Genomic DNA, 20754 nt, shown 5'->3' with positions numbered 1-20754 from the left:
AAAAAAAAACAAAAAACAAAAACAAAACAACTCCAACACCCAAGAATGACTGGCATGTCTCTCTGGACTGCAGGATTATAGGGAATTTGTCTTTTATTTCATACTTCTTTATGCTTTCCAAATTATCCTTTATGAAGAGCATATATTTCACTAAAATTTTTCCTGTCATAAAAATATAATTATTAAATACAAAATCATATTGTATTTTTAAAATATGATTTAAAAAGTCTCCCCTTGGGCATGAACAAACAATGATGCTTAAGAACATGACACTTAATAGACCAATAGCTATGTAGGCCAGGCATGGTGGTCACACCTGTAATCCCAACACTTTGGGAGGCCAAGGCAGGAGGATCACGAGGCCAGGAGTTTGAGGCCAGTCTGGCCAGCATGGTGAAACCCCAGCTCTACTAAAAATACGAAAATTAGCTGGGCATGGTGGCAGGTGCCTGTAATCCCAGCTTCTTGGGAGGCTAATGCAGGAGAACCGCTTGAACCCAAGAGTTGGAGATTGTAGTGAGCTGAGATCACATCACTGCACTCCAGCCTGGGTAACAGAGCAAGACTCTGTCTCAAAAACAAAAAGAAAAAACAGAAAGTAAAAAATAAGATGCATTTCAGCCTGGATAACAGAGCAAGACTATGTCTAAAAAAAAAAAAAAGAAAAAAAAGAAAGAAAGAGAGAAAAGAAAAAAAGAAAAGAATAATAGCTTTGTAAAGCATAGATCCTGGAAACATAATAAACAGAAACAATAGGACATTAAGAATGCCTATAAAAACGTGAAACATATGTATATTTATAGTCATATTTATATGAAATGTATTTATTGTTGACGCCAACTGCAGATTGTGATATTTATAACTTAAAGTTTTAAAGGAAACTAAAAATGTTAAAGAGTTAATCTTTACAGCTGTCTTTCCCCACTAAATATTCAGGCTCCAATTTAAGGAAGGATCAATCCATTTTAAAAGCTTGAAGACAGCTGTTCTTAGTAAAGGTACCAGATGAAATAGTATCCATTTTGGACCAACCCCTAACTATACCACAATCTAGGGACATGGTAAAGTGGAGGAAGTATGAAAGGGAAACCCCCAAAATGATCAGTACCTGTCCCAGTTAGTGAAAAACTGTGCCACCTTCCCTCTAGGGAAGAAAGGAACAAATTATCTCAACATATGGCACTAGCATCCTTCTCTGGGGAGTCCCTAGTGTTGATGAAGAGCAGATGGCTTAAAGGCTATTTATGCCCCTGGATCCATCTGTTCCTGAAGGCAAAATTTTTCCTGAGGTTCCTAGTGTTGATGATGGTGGGACCTTCTGCAGGACAGACAGTTTATTACACACTCAGGTTGTCTAATCAGCATGCGTTCTCTGATGATCAGAAAACTCTGTTTCCCAAGCAAAGGCTTTCTTAAAATCATCACAGATATAGACATCCTGCCCAGTGTGAAGCCTCTGGTGTTAAGTCAGGTGTGAACTCCAGCTGAAACCCTCTCCACACTCCTCACATGCATAGCGTTTGCTGCCAGTGTGGACCTTCTGATGTTGGAGAAGGTGTGAGATCTGGGTATAGGTTTTCCCACAGTCATGACATTTGTAGGGCTTCTCTCCAGTGTGAATCCTTTGGTGTTGGATTAAGTGAATGCTCTGGTTGAAGGCCTTCCCACATTCCTTGCAGGCGTAGGGCTTCTCACCCGTGTGAATTCTCTGATGTTGAGTGAGGGATGAGTTGTGACTGAAGGTTTTCCCACACTCCTGACACTTATAGGGCTTCTCGCCAGTGTGGATCTTCTGGTGCTCAATGAGGTGCGTGCTCCGGCTGAAGGTTTTCCCACACTCGCTACACTCGTAGGGCCTCTCTCCGGTGTGAACCCTCTGGTGTTGAATGAGGTGGGAGATCTGGGTATAGGCTTTCCCACACATTTTACATTCATAGGGTTTCTCCCCTGTGTGAATCCTCTGGTGGCGTGTGAGGGAGGAGTTCTGGCTGAAGGTTTTCCCACACTCGGTACATTTGTAAGGCTTCTCGCCAGTGTGGATGGTCTGGTGCTGGGTGAAGGATGACGTGTGGCTGAAAGCCTTCCCACATTCATCACATATGTAGGGCTTTTCCCCTACATGAATGCTCTGGTGCCTCATGAGGTGGGAAATCTGTGTGTAAGCCTTCCCACACTCGTGACACTCATAGGGCTTCTCACCAGTGTGAATTCTCTGATGCTGGGTCAGGGACGAGCTGTGGCTGAAGGCTTTGCCACACTCAGTGCACTCATAGGGTTTCTCTCCAGTGTGGACTCGCTGGTGCTGGGTCAGAGATGAGCTGTGGCTAAAGGTTTTCCCACACTCGTTGCATTTGTAGGGTTTCTCCCCAGTGTGGATGGTCTGGTGTTGGGTCAGGGAGGAGGTGTGACAGAAGGCCTTGCCACACTCTGCACATTTGTAGGGCTTCTCCCCTGTGTGGATTTTCTGGTGGCGGGTGAGGTGGGAGACCTGCGAGTAGAACTTCCCACACTGGCTGCATTTGTAGGGCTTCTCCCCAGTATGGCACCGCTGGTGTTTGATGAGGGATGAGCTCTGTGTGAAGGCCTTCCCACAGTCCTTGCACTTGTAGGGCTTCTCTCCAGTGTGAATCCTCTGATGCTCGGTGAGTGAAGAGCTCTGAGTGAAGGTCTTGCCACACTCGTGGCAGGCGTAGGGCTTCTCACCTGTGTGGATGATGTGGTGCTGAATGAAATACGAGCTGTTGCTGAATGCCTTCCCACAGTCACGGCACTTGTAGGGCTTCTCTCCAGTGTGAATTCGCTGATGCAGAATATAGTCGGAATGGTAAATGAAGGCTTTCCCACATTCCGTGCAGTTAAATGGTTTCTTCTCCATGAAGGTCCTTTGGCATTTCGAGCTCCTCCAGGGTCCGCCCCACTTCCGGGGCCTCTCTCCACAGGGCACTCGTTGCTTCCTGGTGAGGGCAGAGGCCTGCCGGAGGCTTCTCCCAAGCTCATCACACCCAAGGCCTCTCTCCCCTGAGGTGTCTCCCCTGGGAGTAGCAAATAAACACCTCAAATGCCTCTCCTGCTTTCTTGAGTCCTCCAGTGGACAGTGACATGCCATGGGTTTCCCCAGCTTGGCATCTCCAAGCACAGCCCTTAAAGCTCCCTCAGGTGGGGAAGCTGAATCTTCAGAAATGCTCTTTTTTGGAGGTGTCTTTCCAAAAGTCACAGAGATCATCTCCACGTCTGAAAGAAATGGAAAATACCAATACCATCTGTCCCAGGACAAAGTAAGCTGATTACTTGGAAGTGGCAGTGTAAACCTAAAAAAAAGAAAAAGGTTTCAAACTTGATGCTGCTATTTTGAAAGGCATGTGTATGTAGATAGATTCGTGTTCTGAAATGGAAGGATAGTCTCAATACACTCTAAAAATGAAAAGAACCAAGTTGCAAACAGTTTATGTACACAGAGGTTGAGTGGCCATCTATATGTGTGTGTGTGTGTGTGTGTGTATGTGTAGGAGAGAGAGAGAGAGAGAGAGAGAGAGAGAGAGAGAGAGAGAGAGTCTTGCTCTGTTGCCCAGGCTAGAGTGCAGTGGTGCAATCTTGGCTTACTGCAACCTCTGCCTCCCGGATTCAAGAGATTCTCCTGCCTCAGCCTCCTGAGTAGCTGAGATCACAGGTACACACCACCACACCCAGCTAATTTTTGTATTTTTAGTAGAGACAGGGTTTCACCATATTGGTCAGGCTGGTCTTGAACTCCTGACCTCGTGATCCGCCTGCCTTGGTCTCCCAAAGTACTGGGAATACAGGCGTGAGCCACTGCGCCCAGCCAAGATAGCAGATATATATATATATAGAGAGAGAGACAAAGTCTAGCTCTGTCATGAGGCTGGAGTACAGTGGCACGATCTTGGCTCACTACAATCTTTGCCTCCTGGGCTCAGACGATTCCCCTTGCCTCAGCCTCCCCAGTAGCTGGGACTATAGGCACGCACTACCACACCTGGATAATTTTTTGTATTTTAGTAGAGACGGGGTCTCACCATGTTGGCCAGGATGGGCTCAATCTCCTGACCTCGTGATTCGCCTGCCTCAGCCTTCCAAAGTGCTGAGGTTACAGGCATGAGCCATTGCGCCTGGCTATAATAAATGTTTTTACAAATCAATATGAAAAATGACAGAAAAAATCTAAGAAAATAAAGAGGCAAGAATATGAGCAGACAATTCACGGAAGAAAAATAAGAGGCTGAATAACACATGGATAGATGCTGAACATCAGCAATAGTTAAAAACATCAAATCATGGCCGGGCGCAGTGGCTCATGCCTGTAATCCCAGCACTTTGGGAGGCTGAGGTGGGTGGATTGCCTGAGGTCAGGAGTTCGAGACAAGCCTGGACAACATGGTGAAACCCTGTCTCTATTTAAAAAAATACAAAAAATTAGCTGGACCTGGTGGTAGGCACTTGTAATCTCAGCTACTCCAGAGGCTGAGGCAGGAGAATTGCTTGAGCCCAGCAGTAGGAGGGTGCAGTGAGTCGAGATCGCGCCATTGCACTCCAGCCTGGGGAACAAGAGTGAAACTTCTTCTAAAAAAAAAAAAAATTGAATCATTAGGGTGCTGTTTTACCCATTTTAGATTGGAAAATATTAAAGATATCCCGTGTTGTCATGGGAGCATGGCACAGACCCTCTCACAGGCTGTTCATGGGAACGTGCAAGAAAAGAGTTAACAGAAGGTCCATCTCACTCTGGTTTTGTTGTCTCTGTAGACATGGGAATGACCCTTGGCCAGTCTCTGAGAACTAAACTCCTGGGGTATTCACATAGGTGCTGGGTAAGATGTTCTTCCATATGCACAAGACTGCGGGTCAAGATGTACTAGGTTGTCAGCACTGTTGACTGTAAATATGAGGATTCATGACGGGCACCTGGTACCTGGATTGGGGTCCTCACTATGGCTGGTCATGTAGCAGGTAGGTGCATACAGGACCAGCTCTCTTCAAGAACTCTGACTGTAAGACTCAAAGTGGGCTTTCCTGGGTGAAGACACCTCACACATGTGTCTGTGGTTTTGCACTGGCAGAAAAAAGCATACCCACGTGACCCTCACAGGGAAAGGGAGGGCCAGAAGCCTGTGTCTGACCTCTCCTGCCTTTGTTAGTTCCTACTGTTCCTGTGTTACATACTTTGCTGTAAGTTGTCAATACAACTTGCAAAGTCATATGACTCCTTCCAGAAAATTGCCAAACCAGTGGGTGGTTGTGGGACTCCCAAAACAGAGACACGACAACGAAATGCTATGTAGGATTCTTGAAATTATTCTTCTGTCATTGGATCAGGCAATGGTATCTTATCTTAGATATGATGTCAGAATCACAAAGCAACACAAGCAAAATAGATAAACTGGACACTGTCAAAAGTAAGACCTAGACCGGGCACTCTGGCTCATACCTGTAATCCCAGCACTTTGGGAGGCCAAGGTGGGTAGATCACTTGAGCTCAGGAGTTCAAGAACAGCCTGGGCAACATGGCTAAACCCCAAATCTACCAAAAATACACAAATTAGGCAGTGATGGCACATGCCTGCGGTCCCAGCTACTTGGGAGGCTGTGGTGGGAGGATCACTGAAGCCCTGGAGGTTGAGGCTGCAGTAAGCCATGATCGTACCACTGCACTCCAGCCCGGGTGACCGAGTGAGACCCTGTGTCAAAAATAATAATAATTAAAAAAAATTAAAACCCATTGTGCTTCAAAGATACTAACAAGAAGTGAAAAGACAACAGAATGGGAGAAAATTTTTTCAAATCTTATGTCTGATAAAGAACTTGTTTCTAGAATATAAAAAGCATACTTACAACTCAGTATTTTTAAAAACTCAATTAAAAAAGGGCAAAGATCTCAACAGTCATTTCTTTAAAGATATGCAAATGGCCGATAAGTACATGAAAAGATACTCAACGTCATTAGCCATCAAGGAAATTAAAATGAAAAAGATGAGATTCCACTTCACACTCACGAGTTATATAATGAAAAAAAAACCAGATAATAGTAAGCATTGGTGAGGATGTAGAGAAATCAGAGCCCTCACACACTGCTGGTGGGAATGTAACAATGTACTGCCACTTTTGAAAATAGTCTGGCAGTTCCTCTGAAGGTTAAACATAGAATTACTCTATGACTCAACAATTCCACTCCTAGGTATCTACCCGAAAGCAATGAAAACATGCATTCACACAAAACCTTGTGCATGAATGTTCATGGCAGTATGATTCATAATAGCCAAAAAGAAGAAATAACTCACTGTTTACCAACTGATGAATAAACCAATTGTGGCACATTCATACAATAAAATATTATTCAGTCATTAACACGAATGAAGCTCTCATAAATACCGCAATGTGAATGACTTAAAAATATTATGCTAGGCCGGGCATGATGGCTCACATATTTACTCCCAGAAATTTTGGGAGGCTGAGGTGGGCAGATCAGGAGGTCAGGAGTTCGAGACCAGCCTGACCAACATGGTGAAATTCTGCCTTTACTCAAAATACAAAAATTAGCCAGGTGTGGTGGCAGGTGCCTGTAATCCCAGCTACTCAGGAGGCTGAGGCAGGAGAATTGCTTGAATCCAGGAGGCAGAGGTTGCAGTGAGCCGAGATGGCACCACTGCACTCCAGCCTGGGTGACAGAGCAAGACTCTTTCTTGAAGAGGAAAAAAAAAAATTATGATAATTTTATTCCTTCTTGTGATTTAGATTTAGTACTATGCTATACTATTATAGTGGTGTACTATACTACTACAGCAGCATAATATTTTTAAAGAACTAACATTAAAAGATAGTGAAGACATTGAGTTGAAAATACCTGGAGGGCCAAGTGCAGTGGCCCATCCCTGTAATGTCAACACTTTGGGAGGCCAAGGTAGGAGGACCACTTGATCCCAGAAGTTTGAGACCAGCCTGGGCAACATAGGGGGACCCCATCTCCACAAAAAAATTTAAAAAATTGTTTTAAATTAAAAATTAAAAAATTAGTGGGTGTGGTGGTGCACGCCTGTAGTCCCAGATACTTGGAAGGCTGAGGTGGGAGGATTGCTTGAGGTCAACACATCAAGGCTGCAATGAGATGTGATCACACCACTGTACTTCAGCTTGGGTGGCAGAGTGAGACTCCATATCAAAAAATACACATACAGAAGAAGAAGGAAAGAAAATACTTGAAAGAACGCCATTAAAATGTCGAAAGTTAATTTTTGTGAGACAGGATTATGGGGAAATTTCATTTCCTGCTTTATTCTTATTTAGATTTTCTAAGTTTCTATGATGAACGCATAGCTTTTATTTGATCTGAAAAACATCAATATATATTAATTAGATATAAAGCTTTTGCAGATGAGCTTGTAATCTGTAGAAAGGTAGCTGTAGTGAAGAAATGATGATCATAGCCGGGCACGGTGGCTCACGCCTGTAATCCCAGCACTTTGGGAGGCTGAGGCAGGTGATCACCGAGGTCAGAAGTCTGAGCCCAGCCTGGCTAACTGGGTGAAACCCTGTCTCTACTAAAACACAGAAAGTAGCCAGGTGTGGTGGCGCAGGAGAATTGCTTGAATTCAGGAGGCAGAGGTTGCAGTGAGCCGAGATCATGCCACTGTACTCCAGCCTAGGTGACAGAGTAAGACTCCATCTCAAAAAGACATTAAAAATAAAAATAAATGAATAAAAAGTCATGATGAGGAGAAAGCAAAACCATTTGGAATGTGGAAGGAATGGATTTTTTTTGAGCCAGTAGGTTTGTTCATGGAATGTCCATTAATTACATGTGTGCCAACCACAGTGCTGTGAGTGGGTGACCTTGTGCTAAACAAGATATCTGGTTCTTGTCCTCAGAGAGGAGGGAAGGGAAGCTTGTACTCCGACGTTTTGGATATATCCTACTTATCTCTTTAGCATCCCTGTCTTTGAACAACCACTGTTCCCCTTTTCCTGTAATCCTGGTGGGGCTGCCACATACACATCTCCACAACCCCTACCTCAGTAATGGGCATCACACTCAGGCCAGCCAATCATAATACCCCATTCCCCAGGCCATAATAATTGGTTCATCGGCCAGGTGCGGCAGCTCACGCCTGTAATCCCAGCACTTTGAGAGGCCAAGGCGGGTGGATCACGAGGTCAGGGTTCAAGATGGTGAAACCCCTACTCAGAAAATATAAAAATTAGCCGGGCATGGTGGCACGCGCCTGTGATCCCAGCTACTCGGGGGGCTGAGGCAGAGAACTGCTTAAACCCGGGAGGCCGAGGTTGCAGCAAGCCGAGATTGTGCCACTGTACTCCAGCCTGGGTGACAGAGCGAGACTCGGTCTCAAAAAATAAATAAAGAAAAAAATAAAAATAAATAATAAATAATAATTGGTTCATCATCCAAAGAGACCCAATCAGAGTCTTCCCTGAGATTAATATATGGAATTACTAGGCAGAATAGAAGTTTGAGACTGTGGGTAGCCATGTTAACTGCTAGTTGGAAAGGCCTGTAGACAGAACGAAGCTAGAAACAGAATTAACACGTGTGGAAAAGGAAGGAAGGAAGGAAGGAAGGAAGGAGGGAAGAAAGGAAGGAGGGAAGGAGGGAGGGAAGGAAAGAAGGAAGGAGGGAAGGAGGGAGGGAAGGAAGGAAGGAGGGAAGGAGGGAGGGAAGGAAGGAAGGAGGGAGGGAAGGAAGGGAAGGAAGGAGGGAAGGAAGGAGGGAAGGAGGGAGGGAAGGAGGGAGGGAAGGAAGGAAGGAAGGAGGAAAGGAGGGAGGGAAGGAAGGAAGGAAGGAGGAAAGGAGGGAGGGAAGGAAGGAAGGAGGGAAGGAGGGAGGGAAGGAAGGAAGGAAGGAAGGAGGAAAGGAGGGAGGGAAGGAAGGAAGGAGGAAAGGAGGGAGGGAAGGAAGGAAGGAGGGAAGGAAGGAAGGAGGGAAGGAGGGAGGGAAGGAGGGAGGGAGGGAAGGAAGGAAGGAGAGAGGGAGGGAAGGAGGGAGGGAAAGAAGGGAAGGAAGGAGGGAAGGAAGGAGGGAAGGAGGGAGGGAAGGAAGGAAGGAGGGAAGGAAGGAAGGAAGGAGGGAAGGAAGGAAGGAAGGAGGGAAGGAAAGAGAGAGAGAAAGAGAAAACAAGTAAGCCCTAAAAATACCATTTAAGGCCTTAGATGCATCTGTGCCCAAAGCCTTGCACTGAAATACTTCCTAGGTATATGGGTCAAAAAAATCTAATTTTTCTTAAGCTATTTTGATTCTTTATATGCAAGAGTCCTGATATACTGGATAATAACAATTATTATTATTGCAATAGGGAACTTCATTAAACGCTTACTACATGCCAGACACTGTTCTGAGCTTGCTCTGCGTATTAAGTAATTTAATCATCCACAAATTTCAATGAGGTGGATACTATTATTCTCCCAATTTAATAGGTAAGGAAATGGAGGCACCGATAGGTTAAGTCACTTGCGTACAGTCATGCAGCCTGTCAGCGGCAGAAAGGGGATTGGAACTCAGAGTCCACACTCTTAAGTACAACACGCACAAGCGCGGTTATACACCACCTCGGGCAAGGAGGCCACTCGGAGGTGACACGTAAGCTTCGTCTTGAAGGACATGAAGGTGTTTGCCAGGCAGAAAAAGCAGGGAAGGGTGTTCCAGAGAGAAGGAATAGCACGTGTGAGGGTCCAAAGGTGGGAGCACACGTTCAGGTTGAGGTACGGACAGGCGCTTCAGCGAGATCAGGGCACGGCATACAACCAGGGGTGGATGGTGAAGACGAGGCCAGAGAAAGCCCGGGCTGCATTACACATCGAGTGCCAGGCTGAGGGGCTGGGGCTTTATCTTGGGGGAGCTGGGGAGCCCAGGGGAGGGGGAGGGGGGTCAGCTCTCAGTATGGAAGGATCACCTGGGGCTGTGTGTTGACTGAGGGGTAAGCCTGGGGGCCAGGAGGCTGGGGTGAGGGTCCAGGGGAGATAAGCTGAGGCCTGGCCAGGGGCAGGAGGCACAAGGCTGGGGACTGATGGGCTGTGGTGGGACAAGGGGAGGGTGGGGTGAGAATTATAACAATGACAGCCATTGAAGCCACGACTGACTCTGTAGCAAGCTCTGGGCTCTGCTCTGTATCTGTTAATTCATTTATTCCTCCCAACCCTAGATACTCATGTCACCCCCTTTCCACAAATGAAAAAATCAAAGCACAGAGAGTCTACGTGACTTGCCAAGGCCTCACAGCTAGGAAGTAATCAGCTGGGATTTGAACCCCCGCCACCTGACTCCAGAGCCCACAATGATCACCCATGTGTTCCACTGTCTCATCCCTGAGCGAACCTCACTGACCACGAGAGATGGGGTAGGAGGAGGGCTCACACCGCTGGACATCCTCCCCTACCTGGACAGGTAACTCGCTGGGCCTCTCTCTCCTCTGGCCTCGGCTCTTCCCCTCGCTCCAGACGGGAGATCACGTCGGGTTTGGACCCAGGAAGCCCCGCCCCTGGGGAAAGAGATAAGAGTTGGCAGTGGGTGCCAGAATCACACGGAGGTCTGGAGGGAGGGCGCATGCGTTGAGCGCCTAATGATTAGAAGCACGAATGGCCAATGCCAGACTCATCTGTTGTGTGCTTTGCGCACTGCAGAGAGGCTGAGCTCGGACAAGACTGTTTAAGGCTCCGGGTCTGTGCTGTTCCAGTTAAGTGCCCTGTGAAAGTGCAAAAAACACTGTCTTCTGTGTTTTGAAGACTTACTAAAGAAAAAAAGAGTAAAATATTTCAACAATGTGTTAATCGGTTATGATTTCAGTGTGTCAAGATGATACGATTTTAGATAGCCTGCAGTGAATAAAACGCGTTATTAAAATTAATTTCATTTGTTTCTTATTTTTTTAACGTGACCACCAAAAAATGTAAAATTACCTGAGGGGGTTGCATCTTATTTCTGATGGATAACTCTGTTTTAGATTCATTGATGCCCGAAGCTTCCATCTCAAGACTCCTAAATATGTACGTTAAAACATTTGCTTTTTTTTTTTTTTGAGACAGGGTTTCACTCTGTTGCCCAGGCTGGAGTGCTGTGGCACAATTACGGCTCACTGCAGCCTCGATCTCCCGGGCTCAAGTGATTCTCCCATCTCAGCCTCCTGAATAGCTGGGACTACAGGCATGCACCACCAGGCCTGGCTAATTTTCAAATTTTTTGTAGAGATGGGGTCTCGCTATGTTGCCCAGGCTGATCTTGGGGGGGCATCAGAGAGGGCGCCAGGGGCATCAGAGAGGGCACCAGGGGCATCAGAGAGGGCACCAGGGGGGCATCAGAGAGGGTGCCAGGGGTATCAGAGAGGGCACCAGGGGGCATTAGAGAGCACCAGGAGCATCAAAGAGGGTACCAGGGGGCATCAGGCCTCCCCCTGGGGAGGGCTGGGGGAGGGGCCTCACCTAGGGAGAGAAGGTTCCGGTAGTTCTCCAGCATCACATCTCGGTACAGCTCCCTCTGGCCAGGCTCCAGCCAGCCCCACTCCTCCAGGGTGAAGTCTACGGCCACATCCTTGAAGGTCACTGATTCCTGCAAGGGCCAATTTCACTTGATGGAGGTCCTTCCGGAACTCAGGGGCACAGGTGTCAGGAGTCAAGAGCCTACAACTGCCCCCTGGGCTGGAACATTCTGACTGTGCAGAATTGGGATGCCTGAATCAAACTGGCCTACATAGACACCTGGGTATAAAGTACAACCAGGAGCCCTTTCACGTGACTCTTTACTGCCATCTGTTGGGCAGTCATTGTAATATACCAATTAATTTAGTGTATGACATACCAATCACCTGAAAACTGCCACAATGTAGGAGGTGCAAGGTGTGAATCCTGCCTGGGATGAGGCACCCTTGTGCAGTGCACAGCCTGTACACCTGTAAGTGACGGCCCTAAGGAATACTTAAAGAAAAAACTCAAGCCACTGTGTGCTGGAGATATTCCTAAATCCCATTCAATCCCAGACGCCATCCTGATCCTGACCCCCATTCCTGACTCCAGGGATAAGGCTCAGGGGTGAAGCAAAACCATCCACTGCCCACTCTGCCTGGTAACCAAAAGGCTGCAGTGTTAGGTGGAAACATGTTTTTTTTTGAGACCGAGTTTCGCTCTTGTTGCCCAGACTGGAGTGCAATGGCATGATCTCGGCTCACTGCAGGCTCTGCCTCCCGGGTTCAAGTGATTCTCCTGCCTCAGCCTCCTGAGTAGCTGAGATTACAGGCATGCGCCACCACGCCTGGCTAATTTTCTATTTTTAGTAGAGACGGGGTTTCTCCATGTTGGTCAGGCTGGTCTTAAACTCCTGACCTCAGGTGATCTGCCCACCTCGACCTCCCAAAGTGCTGAGATTACAGGCGTGAGCCACTGCACCAGGCTGATGTAAAATTTTTAGACTGCGTGATGAGGTCCCAGGTCAGAGCATTCTGCCTCTGTCCCCTGCCCCTCTGCACTGCCTAGCTCCCCCCTCCTCATACCCGCTTTCCCAGTATTGGGAGAGTCAGGAGACCTTCAGATCATGCACAGGGATGAAAAGGGCCCACAGGAGTCCACAAAGTCATCTTGGGGAAGAGGAAACCCAGACTCACCTGGCCGGCAGCCATCAGGGTCCTGTTGGCCATTGCTGGGTCCTGGGCATGCATCTCTGGGAAAAAGGTCCAGGCCAGGGCCTGAAGAGCTGGAGTAGGAGACCATAGCAGAAAAGGGGTCAGTCATGGTCCAGGCAGACAGACGCTTTCCCCAAAGACTCCTGTCACAGAAGGGCCCATGGTCCTCTAAGTGTCAAAGCAAAGGCTCAGGACAGGCCACCTGAGGCCCCCTTTTCATACCAGTGACAACAGCCAGCAACCATGAGGCTGTCTCACCTCCCCCACACCACAGCTCTCGGACACAGGAACATAATTATCCCTACATGAGAACATCGAGGCACAAGAGGTCAAGACCTGCTCAAGTTCATGGACATACAAAGAATCAGAGAAGTCTAGCCACAGAGCCACCCCTTATCTTTTTTCTTATAATTTTCTTTTTCTTTTTTTTTTTTTTTTGAGACAGAGTTTCGCTCGTTACCCAGGCTGGAGTACAATGGCGCGATCTCGGCTCACCGCAACCTCCGCCTCCTAAGTTCAGGCAATTCTCCTGCCTCAGCCTCCTGAGTAGCTGGGATTACAGGCACGCACCACCATGCCCAGCTAATTTTTTGTATTTTTAGTAGAGACGGGGTTTCACCACGTTGACCAGGATGGTCTCGATCTCTTGACCTCGTGATCCACCCACCTCGGCCTCCCAAAGTGCTGGGATTACAGGTGTGAGCCACCGCACCCGGCCCATAATTTTCTTTTTTTTAGATGGAGTCTCGCCGCTCTGTCGCCCAGGCTGGAGTGCAGTGGCACGATCTCGGCTCACTGCAACCTCCACCTCTCGGGTTCAAGAGAATCTCCTGCTTCAGCTTCCCGAATAGCTGGGACTAGAGGCATCCATCACCATGCCTGGCTAATGTTTACAGTTTTAGTAGAGACGGGGTTTCACCATGTTGGCCAGGCTGGTCTCAAACTCCTGACCTCAGGTGATCTGCCTGCCTTGGCCTCTGAAAGTGCTGGGATTTTAGGCCTGAGCCACTGCGCCTGGCCAGGAGTTCTTCTTATTTATTTATTTATTATTTTTTAATAATACAGACAGGGTCTCTCTGTTGCCCAGGCTGGCCTCGTACTCCTAGGCTCAAGCAGTCCTCCCACCTCGGCCTCCCAAAGTGCTGGGATTACAGGCATGAGCCACCACACCCAGTCTTGGCAAAGATTCTTAAAACTTTATTCCATAAATTGGGACTTCTTGCCTGGTGGATTAGACTGTCTAACAGCGCCCAAAGATATCCCTGGAACCTACAGATCTTACCTTACATGGAAAAGAGACTTAAGGGATTAAGTTAAAGATCTTTAGATGGGGAGATTATCCTGGATTATCATCTTGGGACCTAAATGCCTTCACAAGTGTCCTCATAAGAGGGAGCAGACTGGGCGTGGTGGTACATGCCTGTAATCCCAGCTACTCGGGAGGCTGAGGCAGGAGAATCACTTGAACTCAGGAGGTGGAGGTTGCGGTGAGCCGAGATCGTGCCACTGCACTCCAGCCTGGTCAACAAGAGTGAAACTCCGTCTCAAAAAAAAAAAAAAAAGAGGGGGCAGAGGATCTGACGCAGGGCAGAAGAAGCAGAGAGCAGCAGAGGCCGAGAGAGAGGACACTATGCTGCTGGCTTTAATGACAGAGGAAAGAGCTATAAGCCAAGGAACACAGGCCACTGGAAACTGGCCAGGAGGCAGCGAAACAGATGCTTCCGGTGAGCCTCTGGAGGGAGCATGGCCGTGCTGACCCCTTGATCCCGTCCCAGAGAATCCCACTTCCAACTTCTGGCCTCCAGAATTGTAATAGAATAAAATTGTGTCATTGTAAGTGTGTGTCAATTTGCTACAGCAGCCATGGGAAACTAATACAGCCCACAAAATGAAAAGATTCAGCACCTCGCACATTTATTTCCCAGGCGAGGAGCCACACACATCCCCAGCTACCCAGAACACACAAACCTGAATGCTGAAACCACTGCATGAGATTCTGATGAGAAAATCAGCATGAGAGTCTTAACTTTCTCCCCATGAATCACTTGTTAATTACAAAAAGAACAAGGTAGCTTTTTAATTAATTTAATTTATTTATTTGGAGACAGTTTGCTATCTATTTATTTACTTATTTAGAGATGGGGTTTCGCTCTTGTGGCCCAGACTGGAGTGCAGTAGCTGGATTTATTTATTTATTTATTTGGAGACGGAGTTTCACTTTTGTTGCCCAGGCTTGTACAGTGGCCCAATCTCAGCTCACTGAAAACTCCGCCTCCTGGGTTCACACAATTCTCCAACCTTAGCGTCTCGAGTAGCTGGGATTGCAGGCATCTACCACCACGCCTGTCTTAATTTTTTGTATTTTTAGTAGAGACGAGGTTTCACCATGTTGGCCAGGCTGGTCTCACACTCCTGACCTCAGGTGATCCACCCACCTTGGCCTCCCAAAGTGCTGGGATTACAGGCGTGAGCCACCATACCCGGCCTTATTTTGTTTTTGAGACAGAGTCTCACTCTGTCGCACAGCCTGGAGTATAGTGAGGCGATCTTGGCTCACTGAAACCTCCACCTCCCAGGATATTGATTCTTGTGTCTCAGCCTCCTGAGTAGCTGGGATTACAGGCACCTGCCACCATGCCCAGCTAATTTTTATATTTTTGGTAGAGACAGGGTTTGCCATATTGGTCAGGCTGGTCTCGAACTCCTGACCTCAGGTGATCTGCCTGCCTCGGCCTCCCAAAGTACTGGGATTACAAACGTGAGCCACTGCGCCTGGACCAGGGTAACTTTAGAGAGGAGAAACTTGGCAGATGCCACCTTACCCATGTGAATGAAGCTGATGTGGTATGTGGTGGTACAAGCTGAGCCCAGGTTTCCCAATGGGATGAGGAGACAGCATCATCCCTAGGACATCCCTGCCAAAAGCACATGACCTAAATCTAACTATAAAGAAGCACCAGACAAACCCAGACTGAGGGACCTTCTGCAAGTAGATGGTCCATAATCTTTGGAACTTCCAAGAGAAGACTGAAAAACGGCTCCAGATTGAAAGAGACCCGACAACACGTGTAGTGTGTGTGATCTAGGATTTCCTTTTGCCATTAAGGACATTATCGCAGTCAGGCACCGTGATCACACCTGTAATCTCAGCTCTTTGGGAGGCTGAGGTGGGAGGATCACTTGAGCCCAGGAGCTTGAGACCAACTTGGGCAACCTACTGAGACACCGTTTCTAAAAAAGAATTTAAAAAATCAGCCGAGCATGGTGGCATATGCTTGTAATCCCAGCTACTCAGAAGACTGCAGTGGGAGGATGGCTTGAGCCCAGGAGGTGGAGGCTGCAGTGAGCTATGATTGTGCCACTGCACTCCAGCCTAGGTGACAGAGCAAGACCCTGTCTACACATACACATACACACACACACACACACACACACACACAGAGACACACGACATTACTGGAAGAATCATCAAAAATTTGACAAAAATTTGAACAAAGTCTACAGATTGGCTATTAGTATTAATTTCCTCATTGTGATCGTGGTGCTGTGGTTATGTAAGAAAATGACCTTGTTTTTGGAAAACACAGAGATTCGCTAGGAGGGCTGGGGAGTGGAAGGAGGGCGCAGAGACCGAGAGAGGAGGACAGAGACCCAGAGAGACGGGGACAGGACCTGAGGCGGCGGAGGTGAGGGGAAGATTAAAGAGAGAGATGGGAGACCCAGAGACAGGAGAACAGGTGCTCAGGATAAGGGGAGCCGACACCGAGGATGTGCCCGTGCAGTGCAGCTCTCGGGCTCTGGGGTCAGAATCTGGGTTGCAGCTCCACCAGCCTGAGAGAAGTCGCGGAGTCTCATCGAGTCTGAGCTTCTTCATCTGCTAAGTGAGGAATAGTAGGTTCCCCTTCCTAGAAGACTGCAGCAGTCCCACGCTCCGCGGGACTCCAGACAAACAGCAAGCGCCCAGTTCCTGCGCACTGAGCGGTCCGAACTGCACTGATGCTAGGTGGGGCTCAGGGAATGACAAGACGGGGCGGGGCATCACCCACAGCACCCTCCCCCCTCCCACCCAGGTCAGACTCGGGACCGCCCTCTGAGCTGCTGCTAGCCTGCCTGGCCCGTTCTGCACCCACCTGTTCCAGTCGGGTCCGCGAGGTCCGTACGTCCAGGCGGAATCCGTCGGGCAGCCAGGCCTTTCCTCCCTCCGGCGGGCCCCGGAACGCGCCTGCGCGGTCGCTGTCTCGGAAATGTAAGTCCCGGTACTTTAAATTCGGTATCGCGGTCGGACTACATTTCCCAGAAAGCATTGAGGTTCAAGAACCTCCCGGCCAAGGGCTCTGAGTGCGGGGTTATGCTGGGAAATGGAGTCTGGGAGCAGAATGTGGGGCGGGAGCAAGACTGTATTTAGATTATAGACAGCAGCTTTGCAGCTGGGGGAAAACTGATATTTGGGATATGCCTGACTACACTGGCACCGTGAATAACCCTGTTTTAGGCAGAGTTTTCTCCTCCACAGGAGATGATGCCATAGTCCATGTAATCCAAATGTCTCCTACCATGGCTGATGTCTACAGGACAGATAAAAGTTGGCCCTTTGTAAACTGATGATGAATGAATTGAGTCACTGTTACTCAATTTCCCTGGGCATCTGTCTTCCTGTTTGCCTCAGTTTCACCCATTACTTCTTAAAGGGCAGTTTAGTAAAGGCAATGGAGCCTATTCTGGGAGCTAGGAGATGTATGTTCAGGAGTGCAAGGATGGTTTGATATTAGGACGTTACACATTTCATCTATTGATCTTTCTGAATATATATCCATATGCAACCATATCTATAGATACTAAAAGGACTTTTGATAACATTAAGTAATCCTAGAAGCTGAGAACGCTTACAAAAAATAATTCAGTAACCAGTCATTTCTAGATAAGCTTAATAAATTAAGCATATATTCATATTGAACAACAATAGCAACAATGTTAAAGAATTGCTGACCTCTTATTGTATGTATTTATGTCCATATAATCAAAACCTCATATCAGGCTTAATGGTAAAACACTAAAAGAATTGCCAGGCTGGGTGCAGTGGCTCACACCTGAAATCCCAGCACTTTGGGATTTCAAAGAGGCTAAAGAGGGAAGCTAACTTGCACTTAGAAGTTTGAGACCAGCCTGGGAAACATAGCAAGACCCCCATCTCTACAGAAAATACAAAAATTAGCCAAACATGGTGGTGAGCACCTGTAGACCCAGCTACTTGTGAAGCTCAGGTGGGAGGATCAATTGAGCCCAAGAGGGCAAGGCTGCAGTGAGCTGTGATGGTGCCAGCCTGGGCAACAGAGCAAGACCCTGTCTCAAAAAAAAAAAAAGTGTAAACTGTATATGTGCTCATGATCAAAAGCTAGATGGCCCATTGCCTGAATGAAATAATAATAGGTGTTACTGACAACACATTATGAGCTTTACTAGTTCACTGAGCTGGCACCACCACCCTATGAAGAAGGCATTACTCTCCCTATTTTACAGATAAGGACACTGAGATAGAGGATTTATGTCTCCCCCCAAACTCCCAGAGCAGTCGAGGACAGAAGCAAGATTTGAATCCGGGTCCAGCCCATATTTGCAACCACTTCATTTTACTACTGCCAAGTTTGCTCTTTTTTCTTTGTGTCCTAATAACCAAATGCTCCAAGCACAGGTTGTACTGTCACCTGAGGCTCTGGAGTCAGGGTGGCATGGAGCTAATCTTTAATAGGCATGTCATGTTGACTTCTGATTAACCCCAGTCCTGGGAATGACTTCGGATTCCTACTTTACTTACTGTCCCTAGTGTAAGATCATGTCAGCCTTGATGCTATCACACAAATTATAGGCTATGACACAAACAGTGTCCTTGCCTGCTCTGGAGGGTTACCTGCCTTACCCTTAATTGTCTTGAGAAAGCAAATATTCCCCTTCCCTATGTTAGATAAGCCTTGTGATTAGGGAGTAACTGTGGAGATCGTCCTGTCTTGCTGCCACCCAAGACCAAGCTTCCCTTTGCAAGTTCCCCAAATAAATCGCCCCTTACCAACAAACTGGATTTGTCTCCCTCTTTTTTGGTTATTGGCTCCTTCCACATTTGGGGGTTATTTTGCATAAACAGTCCTTATATGGAACACACGTGGACAAGGAGTAAGCCTTCATTGCTATAAGCCATGACAGAGGTTGAGGAGTGTTCATTACTGAAGCATAACTAGTCATCCTGGCTGATACAACTGTCTCCAAAGACCTTGATTATTATCAGAGCTTTGTAAGTATAAGTGCTTATTAACTCCTGAACCCTGTAGCAAGTGCAGCCTAGCATAATAGCTATTCCCATTTACAGTGTGACACTGTGAAAGTCATTAACCTCTCTGTGTCTCAGTTTCCTCATTGTACATGGGGCAATAATAAGTACCCTCTTCATCAGGTTATGAGATATGAGTAGGCTGATAGAAGTAAAGCCGTTAGAACAGTCTGTGACAGATAAAAAACCCCATGTAAGTGTTTGCAATTATTAAAAATGCGTTAGGCTGGGTGCGCTGGCTCACCCTGTAATCCCAGCACTTTAGGAGGCCGAGGCAGGCGGATCACTTGAGGTCAGGAGTTCAAAACCAGCCCGGCCAACATGGTGAAACCCTGTCTCTACTACAAATACAAAAAAATTAGCTGGGTGTAGCGGCAGGGGCCTATAATCTCAGCTACCTTGGGAGGCTGAGGCAGGAAAATCGCTTGACCCGGGAGGCGGAGGTTGTAGTGAGCCAAGATAGCACCACTGCACTCCAGCCTTGACAACAGGGCAAGAATCCGTCTCAGAAAAAAAAAAAAAGCATTAATCGTTCCCACCTGTGATTTCTATTTGCTCTTTACTCTAACTTTTCCCCACTACTGCTTTAGGAAAACACTTACGTTTCTTGCAAGAACAAGTTATTACAGCCTCTCCTTGCAGTAAACTGTCTCCGATTTCCACCGAGCTGAGCGGGAGCTGGCAACTCGCTCTCTTGGGTTCCCACGAGAACATCCTGGTATCTTAGATCCTACAGGGCTATGTGCTAATGGCTGTGTTGTAATTCTTGGTAACTGTCTCTCTCCTCCAGTCTGCGCCCCTGAGAGTTCTCGTCACACTATCATTTATGCGCAACTAAATTATCTGTTTAATATGGACTTCTCCCAGGAAATTTCCATGAAGTGGATGAAGTGTCTGGACCTGCAGCATGAAGACGTGAAAATAAACCCGTAACACTGCTCACTACTGCCCAAGCAAAACGCATTCGGGGGCCACCAGTTTGCGACCCTCAAACTTGAGTTTTTCACAGGTGCTGTAGTCTGACTACCAGCTTCAGAGGTGCGCGTGAATTCAAGCATCTCTGACCCACCTGGAGTAGCCACGTCCCTGGCCAGCGCACAGGTGACGGTGACGTCGCGCTCACCAGGAGGAGAGTCGCCATGGCAACCAGCGTTCCGTTGGAGCCGGCTCCCAGCGGAGGCGAGGAGTCGAGAAAAAGAGGAGGGGAGGGAGCAGTTCTCAGAGACAGAGAGGCCCAGACATTGGAGCCTGGTTCCCGCGGACTTTCAGACACCGTGGGAGGCACCAGGCAGCGCGGGGTAGGGTTCTTGCGCGCCAATGTGGCGTAGGACAGTGCGCCTGCGCAGGCTGAGGCCGGAAACTACCATTCCCAGTCTTACCGGTTGCAGCCGGATCAATTTCAGAAATATGGGCCAGTGCTCCACCTCTTCAAACCCTTTCATTCAAGGGACACCCTACTGCGCATGTGCCAAAACTGGTATCTTGGCAACGGGTGGGGCTGGAACAAAGAAGTCAAGATTTCGGCCAATCAGAAGTCTCGCTGGGACGGGCGCGGTGGCTGATGCCTGGAATCCCAGCTCTTTGGGAGGCCGAGGCGGGTCAGGAGTTGGAGACCATCCTGGCCAACATGGTGAAACCCTGTCTCTACTAAAAATACAACGATTAGCTGGACGTGGGGGCGCAGGCTTGTGATGTCAGCTATTTGGGAGGATGAGGCAGGAGAATCGCATGAACCCAGGAGGCAGTGGTTGCAGTGAGCTGAGATCACACCACTGCACTCCAGCCTGGGCGACAGAGCAGGACTCT

General features: G+C 47.8%; 1 protein-coding gene across 1 annotated transcript; it reads right to left on the bottom strand.

The window, feature by feature from the left end:
• Positions 1-656: 656 nt before the first annotated feature.
• LOC105723296 (zinc finger protein 345) lies at positions 657-20089 on the bottom strand. The gene is made up of 6 exons (XM_064380770.1): positions 20018-20089; positions 16760-16862; positions 12612-12700; positions 11437-11563; positions 10398-10499; positions 657-3231 (listed from the first exon to the last, which is right to left on the bottom strand). The coding sequence occupies exons 1-6, from the start codon at positions 20087-20089 to the stop codon at positions 1463-1465; spliced, it is 2262 nt and encodes a 753-aa protein (XP_064236840.1). The 3' UTR covers positions 657-1462.
• Between the last annotated feature and the right edge of the window lie 665 nt (positions 20090-20754).

The sequence above is a fragment of the Aotus nancymaae genome, unplaced genomic scaffold, assembly GCF_030222135.1.
Source record: "Aotus nancymaae isolate 86718 unplaced genomic scaffold, 86718_ANA_hifiasm-v0.15.2.pri h1tg000028l, whole genome shotgun sequence".
NCBI lineage: Eukaryota > Metazoa > Chordata > Mammalia > Primates > Aotidae > Aotus > Aotus nancymaae.
The sequence above is the reverse complement of the archived record's forward strand: the minus strand, read 5'-3'. Positions and strand labels throughout refer to the sequence as shown.

What these genes read in the sequence shown, in the direction of transcription:
- LOC105723296 (XM_064380770.1), bottom strand. Translation starts at nt 20,089, where the DNA reads ATGGCGACTCTCCTCCTGGTGAGCGCGACGTCACCGTCACCTGTGCGC. An exon ending in CGCGGACCCGACTGGAACAG is followed by an intron (nt 12,701 to 16,759) that starts GTGGGTGCAGAA and finishes CTCCTACTCCAG; the next exon opens with CTCTTCAGGCCCTGGCCTGG. An exon ending in CCGGAACCTTCTCTCCCTAG is followed by an intron (nt 10,500 to 11,436) that starts GTGAGGCCCCTC and finishes CTCTTTCCCCAG; the next exon opens with GGGCGGGGCTTCCTGGGTCC.